This window comes from Oncorhynchus kisutch, linkage group LG4 (genome assembly GCF_002021735.2).
Source record: "Oncorhynchus kisutch isolate 150728-3 linkage group LG4, Okis_V2, whole genome shotgun sequence".
NCBI classification, from domain to species: Eukaryota; Metazoa; Chordata; class Actinopteri; order Salmoniformes; family Salmonidae; genus Oncorhynchus; species Oncorhynchus kisutch.
In genome coordinates, this window is record NC_034177.2 from 51,555,467 (window position 1) to 51,575,286 (window position 19,820).

Here is a 19,820-nt window from a genome sequence, read left to right on the forward strand (position 1 = left end):
CCAGTGGTTCCCAACTCTGGTCCTCAAATACCGCCAACAGTACACATTTTTATTGTAGCCCAAACAAGCACACCTGATTCATCTAATCATCAGGCCCTCAATGAGTTGAATGTTTGTCTGGGGCGAGAAGCAAAAGGTGTGCTGTTGGGGATACTCAAGATCTGAAGTGGGAACCACTGCTGTAGGCCTATGGCTGCATTGGCGTTGCATGCCATTATCAGCTGCAAAATGGCTTCACATGACTGATATCCTGAAAAAACAAGTGAAAATCAAATAAAACTAATTGGAAAGTTTGCAACTGGAAAAAAAGGTAGTGTTAATTTGAGAACACAACACAGAGACAAATTAGAGATAGATTCCCTTCCTATCTTTATTGCACAATTGTGATCTGTGATTAATCAACATTGACACTAGTTCATCTTGAATATTAGTCAAGTTAACAAATTAAAACAAGTTTAAACCCTTCACTTCAAAGAATCAACCCTATTTGTCATTTCAAAGTGTACAAGTAAGCTAAGTCATATGTAATGGTTAGAAATCTTAGTAACAAGTTCGCTATTATTACTAAAGCATCATTTCAGGTGAAGAAAAAAAAGTGCATACCAACAGTGGCCAACCTTGCGCCACTGAGTGAGCAGATTTATATTCCAGCCCAGCAATAGCACACTTAAATTATCAACTAATTAGGTTTGATAAATTGAATACGGTGTGTTAGTGCTGGGCTGGAACCGAAACCTGCACACGAAGCCAACAGGGCTGGTCTGCTCCAGTCATAATAGGTTTACACATGGTGTGTTACTGTATTTTTTGCTTACACAATCTGCTAACATAAGTACACATACACTGAGTATACTAAACATAAACACCTTCCTAATATTGAGTTGCACCCACATCTGATGCTTCCCACAGCTGTGTCAAGTTGGCTGGATGTTCCTAGGGTGGTGGACGATTGTTGATTAACACGGAAAACTGTTGAGCGTGAAAAACCCAGCAGCATTGCAGTGCTTGACACAAACTGGTGCGCCTGGCACCTACGACCAAATCCTTCTTTAACCTGTTTCCTCCCCTTTATCTACACTGATTGAAGTGGATTTAACGAGTGACAACAAAAAGGGATCATAGCTTTCACCAGGTCAGTCTGTCATGGAAAGAGCAGGTGTCCTTAATGTTTTGTATACACTGTGTCGAACCTATGGTATACAAGTGTAACGGATGTGAAACGGCTAGCTAGTTAGCGGTGGTGCGCGCTAAATAGCGTTTCAATCGGTGACGTCACTTGCTCTGAGACCTTGAAGTAGTGGTTCCCCTTGCTCTGCAAGGGCCGTGGCTTTTGTGGAGTGATGGGTAACGATGCTACGTTGGTGACTGTTGTGTGCAGAGGGTCCCTGGTTCACGCTCTGGTATGGACGAGGGGACGGTTTAAAGTTATACGTTACACAAGGACGTACCCTTATTCTCTTGCGACATTCATTGGGACATATTAATCTGCAGACAGCAGATAGCAGATAGCTAAATATCTATATGAAGTTAGCTAGCTGGTGATATTTAATTTACTAAGTTAGCTAGCAAACATTACATTAGCAGCTCTTTTGTTAGCCTGAACACTGAGTTCCTATAGTTATCTATAATGATAATTTTCCAAAACATATTTACTTAATTGAATAGGTTCTCCCACCGCCTTCGTTTTCTGGGTCCTTAGAAAAACTAAATGATGGGTAATCTTCAAAGTTTCTGGTGGTAGCAAAACACAGCCAACCATTCACTCCTGCTCCTCAAAAGAGGCAAAGTCGGCCATTTTCTAGGGAGGGAAACAGTGCATTTAAATATTTGGAGTTCAACCACCTTGCTGCCTCTAGGGTGTCCCTTAGAAGAACATCTGCTCCCTTGAAGAAAAAGGAAGAATAAAAATTAGGAGTAGTGCCTCATTGGGTGATCAAGTCAAATTACTCCCCACATTCACAATACAACGATGCAAACAAAAGCCACTATTAAAGGGGTTTTCAATATCTATAACTGCTCAACAAGTCATAACAAATATTATGTCTTGCCATGCATCAAGCCTTCAGTATTATACACAGTAGAATACATACCCAGTTCACCACGCAGTTTGTTTTCAGTATCGTCTAGAAAGAAAACAGATTGTGGTCATTAAGTAATGTAAGGGAACCTCTAGGGATGTGTGTACAAGAATGCAGCTTACTTTAGCTAATAGCCTATACAGTACCTGATCCTGCAGAGCTGGATGCGGATGTGACATCTTGTGGGGGGGTTGTCTTCTACATCATCCTGAAATATATTGAAGAGGTGGGGGGGTTAAGTCTTTAAACATCGGTTCCTCCTTCCTGTAGTGCGTTTTGTTTTTGCTGTCTTTTTCCATCTTTCAACCTCTCTTCTTCAGACCTTAGTGAGTGAATGACACATACATTCAATATGAAAATATATTCAGGTCAGTCTGGCTACAATGAAACAAGTGATTTTAAGGATGCAAATGAAAAGTTTTGATAATGTTCAAGACTTACGGCATGGGAATGTTCTGCAGGAGAACTAGAACTATGCACCATTGTCGCCTAATTTGCTGCATGTTCTCCTTTGAAAAAGAAAAATCACACAATCGGATGGAAATCCCAAAAAACATATCCACTAGTGATGAGAATGTCATAATTTATACATACCTCAGTGAATGAAATCACACTTTGCTTCCATTGCAATGTACAGAGCGTACTGTATGTAAAGAAAGAGTAGGTTGTGAAGTTTGTTATGATAATGGTAAATAGTAATAATACCCCCCAGGAACATATTTCTGGATGAAGAAGACCCCCACTGTTTCTGTGAACACAGTGTTTGTTAAAGTAAAGAAAAAGTACAATTCAACAGCTTTTTATACTCCAGCATGCATAACAGTTTAACACAGTTGGAACTGAATTAGCCCAAGTATTTTTCACAACATGTATGGGTTTTGCTGGACCAGAACATTTCTTTTCAACTGCAAACACACCATTTCTCACATCAATGCACTCACATGCCAAAAATCTTTCCTTGGACACTGTTTCAAAGCAATGTGTATGCTTTCTTCGTGAATGTGTTGAAGTTATTCTTATTTTACTTCAGTTTGCTGTGTGGACAAGTTACAATGACTTTTCTTGACTTACCATGTATGTTGGGACCAGGTGATTTCATTATTGTATATACTGTGTAGACTTGCTATGTGTAACTAAGGTAATGGCTTCAACAATACACATTTAGAGCCAGTCAAACACAAGGCATACATTGAAGAAATACAGAAAATCAACAATAAAAAAAATCGATTACATAACTGTAATTTACATGTAAACCTAGGCTTACTGCTCAAGTAGGCAAATTTGTCCAAGTAAAGATTCCCTCATTGTGAGCAAGTAGCTAGCTCACGTGCAAATGGGTGCTAATGAAAGCTATGCTAACATCAGTGCGGTAGTTGGTCATATAAAAAAATATATATACCACCGCACTGGTATAACATGAATATTACGACGTACATTATGCATAATGACAGTCTCACTTCCATGGTTTATATTTTTTTTATCCATGTAGGTTAGGTTCGATGAAGATTCACTTTCGTTGACACCTTCGATGTTTACCTCAACTTGGCTGACCTTGAAGGAGACGGGAAGGGTTCTGGTTAAACGCGTTGGACTCCGCCACACATTTAGCCCGGGCCCCGAACTGCTTGTGCACATTTGTTGATGTTCGTATATAAACGTGTAGGCTGCATTTCAAGCAGTCTTTGGACCGTTTGTCTTAATTGTTGTATTTTGAGACAGGCTTGAATATGCACATAATCCATTGTCTAATTCTCTGTATGATAAATCTTTTTTATTTTGTTAAGTTAAGTGGCTTCTTGCATCATGGAACACAACACAATGCAATTTACAGTCACCTATTTGGCCCATGGTGTTACACACCAAGTAAAAAAAACAATGAATATCAAGCCCTTCATAACGTAAAAAGCTATTTCCATGTGAAAATGCTATTGGATTTGCTCCAATGGTTTTGTTGGTAGGCCAACATTATGCTCAAATAGCCACAGTAGCCTTTTGGCTACAGCGTCAGGGTACAGCCTCAGCGTTCACTGTAAAAGCGTGCTGGAAGTCGCACAAGTTCACGTTTACGCTCACAAGACCTCAAATTTGCTCAGTGCCCCAAAGGTTTGACGGAACATTGAGCCTGTGCAACTTGTTGATGGATCAGTCTGAGCCTTTGAATGAGGTTGAGAATGTACACAGATCCTTTAGGGTTATGGCTGAGGGATTTCCCAACACATTCCAACCTGGTTTTGATGAGTAATGGCATATTCTCTGAATAGGAGTAGTAGTGCTAGACTGCAGTTGAATATACGTCCAGTAATCAACATTTTAATTTAAGTTTAGTTAATGGATGTATTTTTATGCAGTCTATATAGTTTAGCAATTGGACTATATACAATCAGAATGGCATTGGTTGGCTACTCTCCAAATAAAAATATACAAAACCCTTCAAATAGTTGAAAGAAAATGTAAGCAATTGCAATTTACTGTAGGCCTATTTACCGATACCAAAATAGAATAGTGGGTACAGGATACTCAAGAGACTAGGGCAAAGAAGTTTAGCTACTGCTGCCCTCTAGTGACTGATAATTACAAGCCTGAGCACAAATCTGATAATAGAAACGTTCTTATTTGTCATTTCCTGCCAATGCTAATGTGTATAATAACATATTCACCAGAAAATGACTTCACTTGTACCTGAAGGCATTTCCTCGTTCATGCCTGCACATCCTGTAACTTCTATCAAATTCAGCTGAGTGATGTGAGCTGTATCACTCAACACATTTCCCGACAGGGCTTTTATCCTAACTGTGCACTTAGTCTACAAGAATGGTGTTGATCTTATTTGGTTGATTATCTCTGGATTTACTCTGCCATCAACTCCTGATTCTTGAATGGCTACCCCTGAGCTGCACAGAACAGGTAGGCCGATGTGTTAACATAAGTTATTTATCAATGGAAATTAATGACATATTTAAGACTGTGGAATGCACATTTCCCTCACTTGGCTCCAAACACAGTGCTAATGTTTCCTATGTTTGTTCATGTTGCTTTCCTTTTCAAGTATATGCCTACTGCTAGACATGTCCCACGTTTGTCTAATACATATCACACGTGAGAAGAAAGTTTAACAACGCAGATCATATCAAAAGATACATTATTGTATAGCCATCCTGTGTCGGCTTACTCTCCACCACAGATTGTTTGTGGACTGATGAGGAGAGTGCGCTCCGGTCATGTCACATATCTATCCAGCACTGTTCTCAGTAATTCAAATGCTCTATTCTCATAGCTGAGGGTGTTTTACTAATATTTTTTATTTGTTAAATGTTTGTGATATGTCTTGACATGGTGAAATGTATAATGTATTGGGAGTACGGATTATAGAATAAGAATGTAATTGGAGAAATAGCCTACCTGTTAAAGTTCAGTGGTAGGGGTTGGGCTTTTTACATAGGGTGTGTTGCAAAACGTTTTGCAACAGACATGTTTTGCAACGGAATCTGACTAATGAATACACCCCTGTTCAGGTGGCTCATTTCATGTGAGCTTAGACTGGAGTGACATGTCCCAGGGCTCTCTCTAAAACTCAGCTGTGTGAGGAATTAGTGATACTCTCTCAAAGATATAGGCGCTCTGCCTTAGAAGCCAGTTGTAGCTTCAGTGACTTGGCCATTTTATTTGTTCTTTTTAAATTCTGTGTTTTGTATGCGAGTGTTCGTCAACATCTTGTAAGTATCCATGGATCCAGCTGACCTTCTGCTCCCGTAAATAAATAGCATTATGTTTCCATCTGACTCCTGATGCTCCAATGTGGTCTCAGGGCATTTCATATTATTATGTACGTAAATCCACGACACTCCATTTAGTGTGATATGTTACGTTTCGTATGGTGTGTTAATTTGTATGATATATTATTTGCTAAACATATGATATGTGAAGAATTAACGCTAGCTAGGTGGATCGTGCTAGCGCTAGGGGTTAAGGTTAAGAGTTAGCTAAAAGGGTTAGGGTTAGCTAAAAGGGTTAAGATAGGGATAGGGTTAGCTAACACACTTAAGTATACTGAACCAAAATATAAACACGCAACTATTTCAAATAAGGAAATCAGTCAATTTAAATAAATAAGGCCTTAAATCAATGGATTTCACATGACTGGGAATAGAGATATGCATCTGTTGGTCTAAGATACCTTTTTTTTTTATGTAGGGGTGTGGATCAGAAAACCATTCAGTATCTGGTGTGACCATTTGCCTCATGTAGCGCAACACATCTCCTTCGCACAGAGTTTCAGGCTGTTGATTGTTGTCCCACACCTCTTCAATGAGGTGTGAAGTTGCTGGATATTGGTAGGAACTGAAACACACTGTAGTACACGCTCAATGGGTGACATGTCTGGTGAGTATTGTAACGGTTTTGACTTGGTAGGTGTCAGGTAGGTTGTGCCTACCAGAGAAAACATTGGTTTCTCCTTTTGGTTTGGGAGGGAATGAGTCCCATCTGGTCCGTCAAGTCTACACCAACACAAAGGACTTATGTAAAAGACAGGATGGAAACATTTCATAAACCCTTAAAACATTGGAAAGAACATCAAAAACTATTATTTTGCGTGGGTTGTATAACCAACATAAATGATCACACACAACAAATAATGAGCACTGGTTCCTCCAGAAATGTCCTGTACCTCGGGCCTAAAAGAGTCCAGCCCGGTAAAGAAGTTCAGGGAACTCAAGTGACCTTAGTCACGCAATGTTTATCCGTTTATACAAGTGTAGCGTAAAGCCAGTATCAAATCATATCAAAATAATTATTTTACCACACAACCATCAAGCGTATCAAATCTTAATAAGTCCTCAACTATAACTAACTACATAAAGCATCACAGTATACATCAAAACAAATACCGTATACAAAAAGGTTGTGGTCAGTCAGACAATCCAATCCGCCAACAGACCTCCAGCGGAGGAAGGCCACGAAGAACAGAGAGGTGTAGTCCACGGACGCAAAGAGTGGATCCGGTCTTGGGTAAAACTCTATTAAAGCTACAAAACAAACGGAACTGAGGGTTGACCACATCCTCATTCACGCCTCCATCACAACCCCAATTTTGCGCAGCTAATGCTTGCTATTTAATTGGGAATTAAAGGGAAAGCGCCCTATTGGAAGGAGAAGCACTATTTAATTGGGAATTAAAGGGGAAGCGCCCTATTGGAAGGAGAAGCACTGAGACGGTTCAGAAAAATTCAGGGCCGTCACACAATGCAGGCCTTGGAAGTACTGGGACATTCAACTTCCAGGAATTGTGTACAGATCCTTGCGACATGGAGCCATGCATTATCATGCTGAAACATGAGGTGATGAATGGCACGACAATGGGCCTCAGGATCTCTTCACGATATCTCTGTGCATTCAAATTGCCATCAATAAAATACAATTGTGTTTGTTGTCCGTGGTTTATACCTGCTCATGCCATAACCCCACTACCACCATGGGGCACTCTGGTCACAACGTTGACATCAGCAAACCAATCACCACATGACGCCATACACGTGGTCTGCCATCTGCCCGGTACAGTTGAAACCGGGATTCATCCACAAAGAGCACACTTTTCCAGCATGCCAGTGGCCATTGAAGGTGAGCATTGGCCCACTGAAGTCGTTACAACGCCGAACTTCGGTCAGGCTGGCACGTGGTCTGCGGTTGTGAGACAGGTTAGAAGTACTGCCAAATTCTCTAAAACGATGTTGGTTTATGGTAGAGAAATTAACATTCAATTCTCTGGCAACAGCTCTGGTGGACTTTCCTGCAATCAGCATGCCAATTGCACGTGCCTTCAAAACTTCAGACATCTGTGGCATTGTGTTGTGTGACAAACTGCACATTTTAGAGTGGCCTTTTATTGTCTTGGCAAAAGAGAAATACTCACTAACGGGGATGTAATCAAATTTGTGCACAAAATTTGAGAGAATTAAGGTTTTGTAACGTATGGAACATTTCTGGGATCTTTTATTTAAGCTCATGAAACATGGGAACAACACAACACATTACCTGTGTTTATATTTGTGTTCAGTATAGTTGCAAAGTAGCTAAAAAAAGTAGTAAGTAGTTGCAAAGTTGCTAAAATGCTTAAGTTGTCCAGATTTGAACACGAAATGTTTGGGTTGCTAGACATTTGTGTTATACATCCACCCATCCACTCTCCTTTCATTTATGACTTAGTAACCTTCTATCTTATGTAATCATACCAAAAGTAATATAACATACTAATTTGAGAGTCCCCGGATTTACATTTATTATGTTACGTCTAGTCGATGAGACCAGTCTAGATGCTCGCACCCCCTGACAAGACCATCTAGGGTCCACTATGTTACACACACTTAATTAAGCAATAAGGCCAGAGGAGGTGTGGTATATTTAAGCAATAAGGCACGAGGGGGTGTGGTATATGCCCAATATACCATGGCTAAGGGCTGTTCTTTGCACAATGCAATGCGGAGTGCCTGAATACAGCCCTTAGTCGTGGTATATTGCCACAATAAGCATTCAGGGCTCGAACCACCCAGTTTACAATAGTTTATAATGGTCATTATATACTGGCTGGTTCGAGCCCAGAATGCTGATTGGATGACAGCCATGGTACTGTATATCAGACCGTATACTATGAGTATGACAACACATTTTATTTTTACTGCTCAAATTACATTGGTAACCAGTTTATAATAGCAATAAGGCACCTCAGGGGTTTGTGGTACATGGCCAATATACCATCGCTAAGGGCTGTATCCAGGCACTCCGCATTGCGTTGTGGCTAGGAACAGCCCTTAGCCGTGCTATATTGGCCATATACCACACCCCCCCTGGCCTTATTACTTAAATTTATCACGGCTAAGGACTGTTTTTAGGAATGACGCAAAGCGTGTGCCTGGATACAACCCTTAAAGAGAAATCTCACATGACCAAAAGTATATGGACAGATGCTTGTTGAACATCTCATTCCAAAATCATGGGCAATAATATGAAGTTGGTCCCCCCTTTGCTGCAATAACAGCCTCCACTATTCTGGAAAGGCTCTTCACTAGATGTTGGAACATTGCTGCAGGGACTTGCTTCCATTCAGCCACAAGAGCACAAGTGAGGTACGGCACTGTTGTTTGCCGATTAGGCCTGGCTCACAGTTGGCATTTCAATTCATCCCAAAGGTATTCGATGGGGTTGAGGTGAGGGCTCTGTGTAGGCCAGTCAAGTTCTTCCACACCGATTTTAATGCTGAAACAGGAAAGGGCCTTCCCCAAACTGTTGCCACAAAGTTTGAAGCACAGCATTGTCTAGAATGTCACTGTAGCGTTAAGATTTCCCTTCACTGGAGCTAGGAGCCCGAACCATGAAAAACAGCCCCAGACCATTATTCCTCCTCCACCAAACGTTACAGTTGCCACTATGCATCCGCCAAACCCAGATTTGTCTGTCGGACTGCCAGATGGTAAAGCATGATTCATCATTCCAGATAACACATTTCCACTCCCCCAGAGTAGCTGTTCAACCATGGAAACCCATTTAATCAAATCCAATTTTATTTGTCACATGCGCCGAATACAACAGGTGTAGACCTTACAGTGAAATGCTTACTTACAAGCCCATAACCAACAATGCAGTTTTAAGAAAATAACACAAAAAAATAAACAAATAAAAGTACCAAATAATTAAAGAGCAGCAGTAAAATAACAATAGCGAGGCTATGTACAGGGTGTAGGGGTACAGAGTCAATGTTCAGGGGCACCGATTAGTCGAGGCAATTGAGGTAATATGTACATCAAATTTATCAATCCAATTTATTCATAAAGCCCTTCTTACATCAGCTGATGTCACAAAGTGCTGTACAGAAACCCAGCCTTAAACCACAAACAGCAAGCAATGCAGGTGTAGAAGCACGGTGGCTAGGAAAACTCCCTCAAAAGGAAGAAACCTAGAGAGGAACCAGGCTATAAGGGGTGGCCAGTCCTCTTCTGGCTGTGCCGGGTGGAGATTATAACAGAACATGGATACATTAGAAGAACATTAGAAGCCTCTTGGACCTAGACTTGGCGCTCCGGTACCGCTTGCCATGCGGTAGCAGAGAAAACAGTCTATTACTATGATGGCTGGAGTGTTGGACAATTTTTAGGGCCTTCCTCCTTCCTCTAGTGGGTTCGATTCCCGGGACCACCCATACATAAAATGTATGCATTTAGCAGACGCTTTGCATAAAAACTCCTAGAGCCACCACAACCTCTCACCCACTCCCAAATGTGAACTGGAGGGCATTTAAGTAAAAGAGAGAAGAAAATGCATTTTCAATTTGTCAAATAAAGTTAATTAATTGACTCTTTCAGGTGGTGTTGGATCTGCAAACTTGTTTTTGTGCTGCACTATTGGCCGTATGTGCACTTGTTTGAGATGCCCTGTGCACCAGGTAAGCAAAGTGTTCCCATTTTGAACCATTTAATTTGTGAGAAAATACCAAATCCGTCTACCAGGCGGACAGGGAGATCTGTGGTTAAAATCCCCGTACTTACAGACCTTCAACGACCCCCGCCCACATCAACGTCTAATACTAGCCTACGTAACATTTAATAACTTTTAAAACCATGGCCACAGAGAGTGTAACGGTCTTCTAGTGGTAATGAAGGAGAGTCGGACCAAACTGCAGCGTGTCGATTGCAATCCATGTTTAATACAACAAAGAAACACAAACTTACAAAAACAATAAACGAAACCGAAACAGCCTATCTGGTGCAAACTAACAAAGAGTACACATAGGACACTAAGGACAATCACCCACGACAAACTCAAAGAATATGGCTGCCTAAATATGGTTCCCAATCAGAGACAACGATAAGCACCTGCCTCTGATTGAGAACCACTCCAGACAGCCATAGACTTTGCTAGATAACCCACTAAGCAACAATCCCAATACCACCACCAAAACCCCAAGATAAACACCACAATTACAAAAAACCCATGCCACACCCTGGCCTGACCAAATACATAAAGATAAACACAAAATACTTTGACCAGGGCGTGACAGAGAGAGAGTCAAATTATACCGCAAAGAGCTGCTGTTTTTATGAAAAAATATTCAGCACTGTTACAAAACATAAAATGTGCTTCTCTACTACTTCCACTCGCGCTGCAGCTGCAATGAATGAGTAGCCAAGTGTATTAACATCCTTGCATTTGTATTATTATTAGCAGTTCGTCGTGTCTATTTTATAATATCGAGGAATATTTCACTTTCTCTGGTCATAGGAACAACATGAATTTGTGCATGAGTCAGATGCGGTGCTACTCGATTTTCGAGTAGGCCGTCATTGTAACTAAGAATTTGTTCTTAACTGACTTGTCTAGTTATATAAAGTTTAATTTATACTCAGTTGTGCCTTGAAAGTGCTACACCAACTGTTCTATTTTGTAATCAAAGCTCGAGTTTTGAAATATAATATTGTCAGAGAAGAACAATATTGGCAGGCCAGGCATATAACCAATATGCTGGATCATGTATTTGGCCTAATGCACAAAGCTCAATCTTACATAGCTTTTTTTTTTAGGTTAATGTTAAATTTTTTATGTCATGTTTATAAAGAATCTGAGCGGCAGATCTTGGCTTGCTTTTTGACTTGACTCAGAAAAGGTTGGTGACCCCTGAACTAAACTATACTGTATGTAAGACATATTCAACTTTGATTACATTACCCTTTTTTCCTGTTTTTTAAATTTCATTACTCATCTGTCCATGTCATCATATATTGAATTTTATGGTATGAAAAGTTCTCCCTTAGTTGAATTGTACAACTCTTTACATTGATAACGATGGATCTATATTTCTACATACAGTATAGTTTTCTGGTCTTGTTCTTATATGAAAATGTTAATTCCCAATTGCGCAAACTCAGTGAGACTGGGTGAATCCATCAAAGATCAAGGCCAGAGAGTTCTATGGCAAAGTCAGGCAAGCTGTGTCAACAAAAAGCATGGCTGGGTCAAAGTTCACTCACTCTTCTGGGCAAAATGGCTGTCATTCCTCAGTTTCTAATTTCTCACATGCTGGGGAAGGTAAGGATTTGTTCAGCATTGTTGGAGACAAAGTTTATTTCATAATGAGCTGATGTGAATTATGGGAAATGGGATGCCTGGTGTCATTTTTATAATACGTTAGTGATGAATGTACGAGTATGCCTTAAATCTTAAGGAATTGTTATGTCAACTATTGACTCAGAGCCTGAAAGACATTCCTGAAAGACATTCGCATGTCTGTTACATAGCAGCATGTTGTGATTGTGAATTACTTAGTATTGAATCATTGCTGTTGTTATTGTTATTGTCTAAGGCCTTTTTTGTGTGAACTTTGTACAGTATGTGACCATATCTTTGACAGAGCCCATTCCTCACTTCTTTTCAAGGAGTTGTTCCATTAAGTTACACTGTTGACTGTGTTTTGCTCCTACATTATGACTTTATATTGATAAGTATGAACAATTCAATAATTAACTTTACATATAGCTTATTGAGAAGGGTCTTTGATCAGTTATTGAAATAGAGTGGGATAAGAAATCAATAGGAACATAGACCACTCCACAAATTTCACAATGTTGCAAACAGCATTGATATTGGGGTGTAGGTTGCTTGCTGAGTGTGCCCCAATAGGTAGGAGTTAATTTGTTCCAACTAACTGGAGCATGGAACATTTCCTGAATGGTTGAACTGAATGGATGTTTGCCTTGCAGTGTCGGGGTAGGCTACTCACTGCTGCTTTTGATGCTGGAAATCCAAGACTGAGAAATCTGTTTTCTGCAACTTCCTGTACATACAAGTATGCCTGTACAGTCATGGCCCAAAAATTTGAAAATGACACAAATATTACTTTTAACAGTCTGCTGCCTCAGTTTGCATATACTCCAGAATGTTATGTAGAGTGATCAGATGAATTGCAATGAATTGCAAAGTCCCTCTTTGCCATGCAAATCAACTGAATCCCCCAAAAACATTTCCATTGCATTTCAGCCTTACTACAAATGGACCAGCTGAAATCATGTTAGGGATTCTCTCGTTAACACAGGTGTGAGTGTCGACGAGGACAAGGCTGGAGATCATTCTGTCATGCTAATTGAGTTTGAATAACAGACTGGAAGATTCAAAAGGAGGGCGGTGCTTGGAATCATTGTTCTTCCTCTGTCAACCATGGTTATCTGCAAGGAAACACGTGCCGTCATCATTGCTTTGCACAAAAAGGGCTTCACAGGAAAGGATATTGCTGCCAGTAAGATTGCACCTAAATCAACCATTTATCAGATCATCAAGAACTTCAAGGAGAGCGGTTCAATTGTTGTGAAGAAGGCTTCAGGGCGCGCAAAAATGTCCAGCAAGTGAGGTAAGCAAGTTACAAGAAAGCAAGGTACAGGGTTTGGACTGGGGTAAAGTCATTTTCTCTGATGAATCCCCTTTCCGATTGTTTGGGTAAAAAGCTTGTCCAGAGAAGACTATATGAGTGCTACCATCAGTCCTGTGTCATGCCAACAGTAAAGCATCCTGAGACCATTCATGTGTGGGATTGCTTCTCAGCCAAGGGAGTGGGCTTACTCAAAATGTTGCCTAAGAGCACAGCCATGAATAAATAATGATACCAACACATCCTCCGAGAGCAACTTCTCCCAACCATCCAGGAACAGTTTAGTGACAAATAATGCCTTTTCCAGCATGATGGAGCACCTTTCCACAAGGCAAAAGTGATAACTAAGTGGCTCAGGGATATTTTGGGTCCAAGGCCAGGAAACTCCCGAGACCTTATTCCCATTGAGAACTTGTGGTCAATCCTCAAGAGGCAGGTGGACAAACAAAACCCCACAAATTCTGACAAACTCCAAGCATGGATTATGCAAGAATGGGCTGCCATCAGTCAGGATGTGGCCCAGAAGTGAATTGACAGCATGCCAAGGCGGATTGCAGAGGTCTTGAAAAAGAAGGGTCAACACTGCAAATATTGACTCTTTGCATCAACTTCATGTAATTGTCAATAAATGCCTTTGACACTTATGAAATGCATGTAATTATACTTCAATATTCCATAGTAACATCTGACAAAAATATATTTGTGTCATTCTCAAAACTTTTGGCCATGACTGTACTTACATAAATATTCAGACCCTTTACTCTGTGGTTTGTTGAAGCAGCTTTGGCAGCGATTACAGCCTTGAGTCTTCTTGGGTATGACGCTTCAAGCTTGGCACACCTTTATTTGGGGAGTTTATCCCATTCTTCTCTGCAGATCCTCTCAAGCTCTGTCAGGTTGGATGGGGAGCGTCGCTGCAGAGCTATTTTCAGGTCTCTCCAGATTGTGTTCAAATCCGGGGTCTGGCTGGGCCACTGAAGGACATTCAGAGACTTGTCCCGAAGCCACTCCTGCGTTGTCTTGGCTGTGTGCTTAGGGTTGTTGTCGTGTTGGAAAGTGAACCTTTGCCTCAGTCTGAGGTCCTGAGAACTCTGGAGCAGCAGATTTTCAACAGGCATTTCTCTGTACTTTGCTCCATTCATCTTTCCCTCAATCCTGACTAGTCTCCCAGTCCCTGACTTTGAAAAACATCCCCACAGCATGATGCTGCTACAAACATGCTTCATCGTAGGGATGGTGCCAAGTTTCTTCCAGATGTGATGCTTGGCATTCAGGCCAAAGAGTTCAATCTTGATTTCATCAGACCAGAGAATCTTGTTTCTCATGGTCTGAGAGTCCTCTAGGTGCCTTTTGGCAAACTCAAAGCGATATGTCATGTGCCTTTTACTGAGGAGTGGCTTCTATCTGGCCACTCTACCATAAAAAACCTGTTTTCGCATGATCATTATGGGGTATTTTGTATAGATTGATGAGGAAAAACATGTATTTAGTAAATTTTAGAATAAGGCTGTAACGTAACAAAATTTGAAAAAAGTCAAGGGGTCTGAACACTTTCCGATTCTGGATTCTGATTTCTTTATTCTGCTGTCAGTGTTTACCTAAGAGATTCTGAGTTGAGATTGCTGAGGAGAGTTTCTGCTCAACTCCTGAGACATGGCATCTCAACATTTCTTAGTAGATTATGCATCATGTTGCAATTGAATGTTGAATTTGTTTTAATTATCATAATTTGTTGTATGTTTATATTCTCTAGATTTCTGAAAAATACATGCTTATTATTTTCCCTAGTCTCTTCAGAGTCCACCCGTCAGTATTCCAGGCATTGGCAGAATACAGGTCGGTGGTGGCGCTAGAGAGCACCATTATTACCCATGACATTACCCATGGCATTACCTACCCACACAGCGTGAGGTACAGTAAAAGAGAACCATTTTGTTTAACAAAGTTCCTGATGTAAAGGTGTTGTGCGTGTTGTTTATGTCTCAAAAAGAAATGCACTTTCAGTATTTTATGTACTATTTCATTGAGGTTATTTCTACCGGTATCCTTTGTTTATTCATAGTTAGTACTGGCAGTTGCTAAGTATCCCAGTTTTGCCTCATTCAGCACAGCCAAAGAGTTGGAGGCCATAGTAAAGGGGGGAGCGTCAATGTAGGGTTGTCCTCAGAAGAACTTGACTGCCTAGCCCAGAGTAAGACGTCGCTGAAAGTGTCCCGACGAGACCTGCCCTATGCCATCAGTAAGGTGTTACCCATGACAAGTTTTGGACAAACAACTGAAAAGTCAGTCAATTTGGTATTTTTCTGTTTGAATACCTTGCTTGCCGCACTGGTGTGTGTGTGTGTTCTCCAAGGTCTCTGTGGTGGCACCACTGTATCAGGAACCATGATAGCAGCATACAGAGCTGGCATCCCTCTCTTTGTCAAGTGACTCAAAGTGGCTGTTATTTAGTCAGGATCATTATAAGCTGATAATAAAACACTATAAGGAGTCGTAAATCTTACATTGTCATCAATTGTACAATGTATTACAACCGCTTCATAATGCAGAACACCTGTCTTTTTCTCCTGACCTACAGCGGGTACTCTGTCCTTGGGTCTACAGAGCGACCTGCTATTAGCTGTGCCCATCCCTGAGGGGCATGCAGCAGCCGGCCAACCGATTGAGGACGCTATACAGGCTGCACTGGCAGAGGCCAAGTAAGGAATGCATTAGGCTTAAAGGGATGTTCCACTCAAAATGGAACATAATATGATTTTTCATGTTGCCTCATTTACAATTGTGACCTGTAGCTGAATTCCCATGTTCTTTTGGATATGTATTTTGCTTACTTAGGTATTTGATAGTGATATTGTGTTTTGTCAGTATCGCTACAGAACCCCATTCACTGAGCACTTAGTCTTTTGGTTCTCATGGTCTGTCTGTGGTCATGTTGTTTTTCTGAACGGTTATTTCCTGATCTCTAGATAGCTGCTTGCATGGCTGACATCACAGGAAGTCTAATTTATCACAGTCTCTTTGTGGTTGCACTAACATGAGAAAAAAATGGACGTTTCAGTGTTTCACCTTAGTGACACGATTATGTCTCTGTTTCCTTCTAATTTCCCCTCTAGTGCTAAAGGCATTAGAAGAAGAGATGTGACGCCCCCTTCATCCTTCAAAAGGTCAACGAATTGACCAGAGGAAAGTCCGTCCTAGCTAGTTACCTTCTCAGATCAATACCGTGACACAAGAAACTATGGTAGAGAGAGAGCGAGAGAGAATCAATCTCAGTGTAAGGTTAGAAATTGTGGGGAAAAAAGGTAATGATCTTGTTGTTCTTAAAAAATATATTTATATTATATATTTATATATATTTCTCCATATAACTTTATATGAGGTCCCTTAACCTCATATTCCCAAAGATATCGCTCGACATGCATAATAGTGCCAGGTTGGGCAGGCAGATAGCCTGTGCACTGTCTGAACGAATGCAGAAGAAGAGGACTATTCCTGGTCTTCACGTAAAAGAGGAAGAGAAAGATTCTGACTATCAAAAATTGTGAGTACTAGTCATATGTTCCTCATCAAATGCAGGTGAACCCCTCTTATCTTGTCTTATAGAGTGCACCATCTTTTCCCACTTTAGTTTTAGCATGATGGACAGTGTGTGACATGCTTGCTGTACAATACCACTGTGGCTTGTTTAAAAAAAATCATAGGTGGTGTGAACGTGGATTTTATTGCAATGGGGAAAACAGAGTAGCTTGTGGTACGTTCACAGAAACTCACACAAGCTTCACATAGGCTTACATCAAACACACTGTACTGTATACTGTAGGCTTATGTCTATAACAATCAGATTATGTTAATATAATGGGTTTATTTGATTGACACATAACTACTTTTATATTTCACATTTGGACAGACGAATACTGGAATTGTTGGCCTTTGGTGGAGTAGGAAGGAACCTTGCTGGTTCGTTCTAATTTCATGATCGGCAAAACTTCAACTGTTTATGAGGATATGGTGTACAAATATTACATTGAGTTAAGGAGGTTTTAATGTTGAGTTCTTTTGGGATGTTTTTCCCCAACAGACTCTCTGAACAGAATGGGACAAAGACCTCTGTTCATCTCAGCCATTGGAACTGACTCTCACAGTGATGCTGTACTGAACTACTCTCAGCACATGGTACATATGCAAAGACGTTTAGGAGCAGTGTTGTGTGCTCTTATTTCAACTCTAAATCGGGCCCTTAGCGAGTGGTAACAACGGTTTGTTATGACCAAATACAAAGCAGAATGAATCCCTCTCCCATAGTATTCCGGCATGACATTAAATTGCTGCTTCTTGTTGTTGTTTTATCTAAGTGTGCCAGTGGCGTCGCCAGGCTTCAAGAGCAGAGGACCGCAACTTATTGTGCCGGGATGACTGAGAACGGTGACCTGAGTCTCGGATTGGGCGACAGGCATAACCGCCAGCAAATCACAGAACAGTATGTGAGTATTTCTGAAGCAGGTACGAGACATCAAAGTCTACATATATCAAGTTGTTGTTGTTGTTGATATATTTGTTGTTGTTGTTGATGAGAATAGCACTGAAATAATAACAACTTTGCCCAGGACTAAATTAGAGGGAATGTCAAAATATTCCAGTTTGAGGAAAACCTTTCAGGGGTTTTCTCTCGTGTGTCTGTATGGCAACCACAATCGACAGTCGTCAATAGTGATCGATCACCATTTTTTCACCATCCGTGTCACTGTTTCACCTGTCTTTGTGCTGGTCTCCCCCACCAGGTGTCCCCTCATTATCCCCTGTGTATTAATACCTGCGTACTCTGTTTGTCTGTTGCTACTTTGGCTTGTCCCGTCAAGTCCTACCAACGTGTTCCCTGTGCTCTAGTTTTTGGTTGTCTTAGTCTTCACAGTTCTGACCTTTCTGCCTGTCCTGATCCTGCCCGCTGTCCTTGTACCTGCCCGACTCTGATTTGGATTACAGCCCTTTGCCTGCCCCTTGAACTATAATAAACTCTGAGACTCGTACTATCTGCCTCCTGTGTCTGCATCTGGGTCTTAGCCTGAGCCGTGATAATCGGTGCATGTCTGTTTGATCAGGGTCCATTCACAAAGAATCTGAGTAGAAGTGCTGATCTAGGATCAGGTCCCCCCTCTCCATATTATCTTATTCGCCATGATTTAAAAGGCAAAACTGATCCGATATCAACAGCACTCCATCTCTGAGACGCTTTATACATACGGACCCTGATCTGATAAACTTGTGTTGCAGTGTGGTATGAGCCAGCTAATTCTGACAAGGCATACAATCATCTCCTGTCTGACAGCTGGAAGGCCCTGGCCTCCACCTCTCCCAACCTGGCTGAGCTGTGTACCATGAATAAGACATTAGGCCTTCCCAAATTTTTTTGTGAAAAATCAACAACAAGTGGGACACAATCATGAAGTGGAACAACATTTATTGGATATTTCAAACTTTTTTAACAAATCAAAAACTGAAAAATTGGGCGTGCAAAATTATTCAGCCCCTTTACTTTCAGTGCAGCAAACTCTCTCCAGAAGTTCAGTGAGGATCTCTGAATGATCCAATGTTGACCTAAATGACTAATGATGATAAATACAATCCACCTGTGTGTAATCAAGTCTCCGTATAAATGCACCTGCACTGTGATAGTCTCAGAGGTCCGTTAAAAGCGCAGAGAGCATCATGAAGAACAAGGAACACACCAGGCAGGTCCGAGATACTGTTGTGAAGACGTTTAAAGCCGGAGTTGGATACAAAAAGATTTCCCAAGCTTTAAACATCCCAAGGAGCACTGTGCAAGCGGTAATATTGAAATGGAAGGAGGATCAGACCACTGCAAATCTACCAAGACCTGGCCGTCCCTCTAAACTTTCAGCTCCTACAAGGAGAAGACTGATCAGAGATGCAGCCAAGAGGCCCATGATCACTCTGGATGAACTGCAGAGATCTACAGCTGAGGTGGGAGACTCTGTCCATAGGACAACAATCAGTCGTATATTGCACAAATCTATATTGCACTAAGATATCCCTCTAGTGGTGTGGGGGCTGTGCTTTGGCAAAGTGGGTGGGGTTATATCCTTCCTGTTTGGCCCTGTCCGGGGGTGTCCTCGGATGGGGCCACAGTGTCTCCTGACCCCTCCTGTCTCAGCCTCTAGTATTTATGCTGCAGTAGTTTATGTGTCGGGGGGCTGGGGTCGGGGGGCTGGGGTCAGTTTGTTATATCTGGAGTACTTCTCCTGTCCTATTCGGTGTCCTGTGTGAATCTAAGTGTGCGTTCTCTAATTCTCTCCTTCTCTCTTTCTTTCTCTCTCTCGGAG

General features: G+C 41.2%; 1 protein-coding gene and 1 long non-coding RNA gene across 10 annotated transcripts; one reads left to right on the top strand and one right to left on the bottom strand.

The window, feature by feature from the left end:
- Positions 1–352: 352 nt before the first annotated feature.
- On the bottom strand, positions 353–7,226 carry LOC109889657 (uncharacterized). 3 transcript variants are annotated; one of them, XR_002255304.2, is made up of 6 exons: positions 6,965–7,226; positions 2,673–2,721; positions 2,520–2,587; positions 2,225–2,286; positions 2,091–2,123; positions 353–1,883 (listed from the first exon to the last, which is right to left on the bottom strand). It is a non-coding gene; the product is annotated as an uncharacterized LOC109889657 (long non-coding RNA). The 3 variants fall into 3 exon arrangements; XR_002255303.2 differs by having other exon boundaries at positions 2,225–2,400; XR_002255305.2 differs by lacking the exon at positions 6,965–7,226 and adding an exon at positions 3,615–4,659 and having other exon boundaries at positions 1,329–1,883; positions 2,225–2,400.
- On the top strand, positions 4,744–18,976 carry LOC116374006 (pseudouridine kinase-like). Of its 7 annotated transcripts, none has more exons than XR_004209762.1 (7): positions 4,744–4,982; positions 15,271–15,393; positions 16,061–16,181; positions 16,596–17,023; positions 17,390–17,439; positions 17,561–17,655; positions 17,835–18,976. XR_004209762.1 is itself a non-coding variant. In XM_031823187.1 (7 exons), exons 3-7 carry the CDS (start codon positions 16,857–16,859, stop codon positions 18,842–18,844), a joined length of 480 nt encoding a protein of 159 aa, XP_031679047.1. In that variant the 5' UTR covers positions 4,760–4,982; positions 16,061–16,181; positions 16,596–16,856; the 3' UTR covers positions 18,845–18,976. The 7 variants fall into 7 exon arrangements, 1 of the variants encoding a protein (XP_031679047.1); XM_031823187.1 differs by lacking the exon at positions 15,271–15,393 and having other exon boundaries at positions 4,760–4,982; positions 17,835–17,963; positions 18,806–18,976; XR_004209759.1 differs by lacking the exon at positions 17,390–17,439 and having other exon boundaries at positions 4,754–4,982.
- The last annotated feature ends 844 nt before the right edge of the window (positions 18,977–19,820 follow it).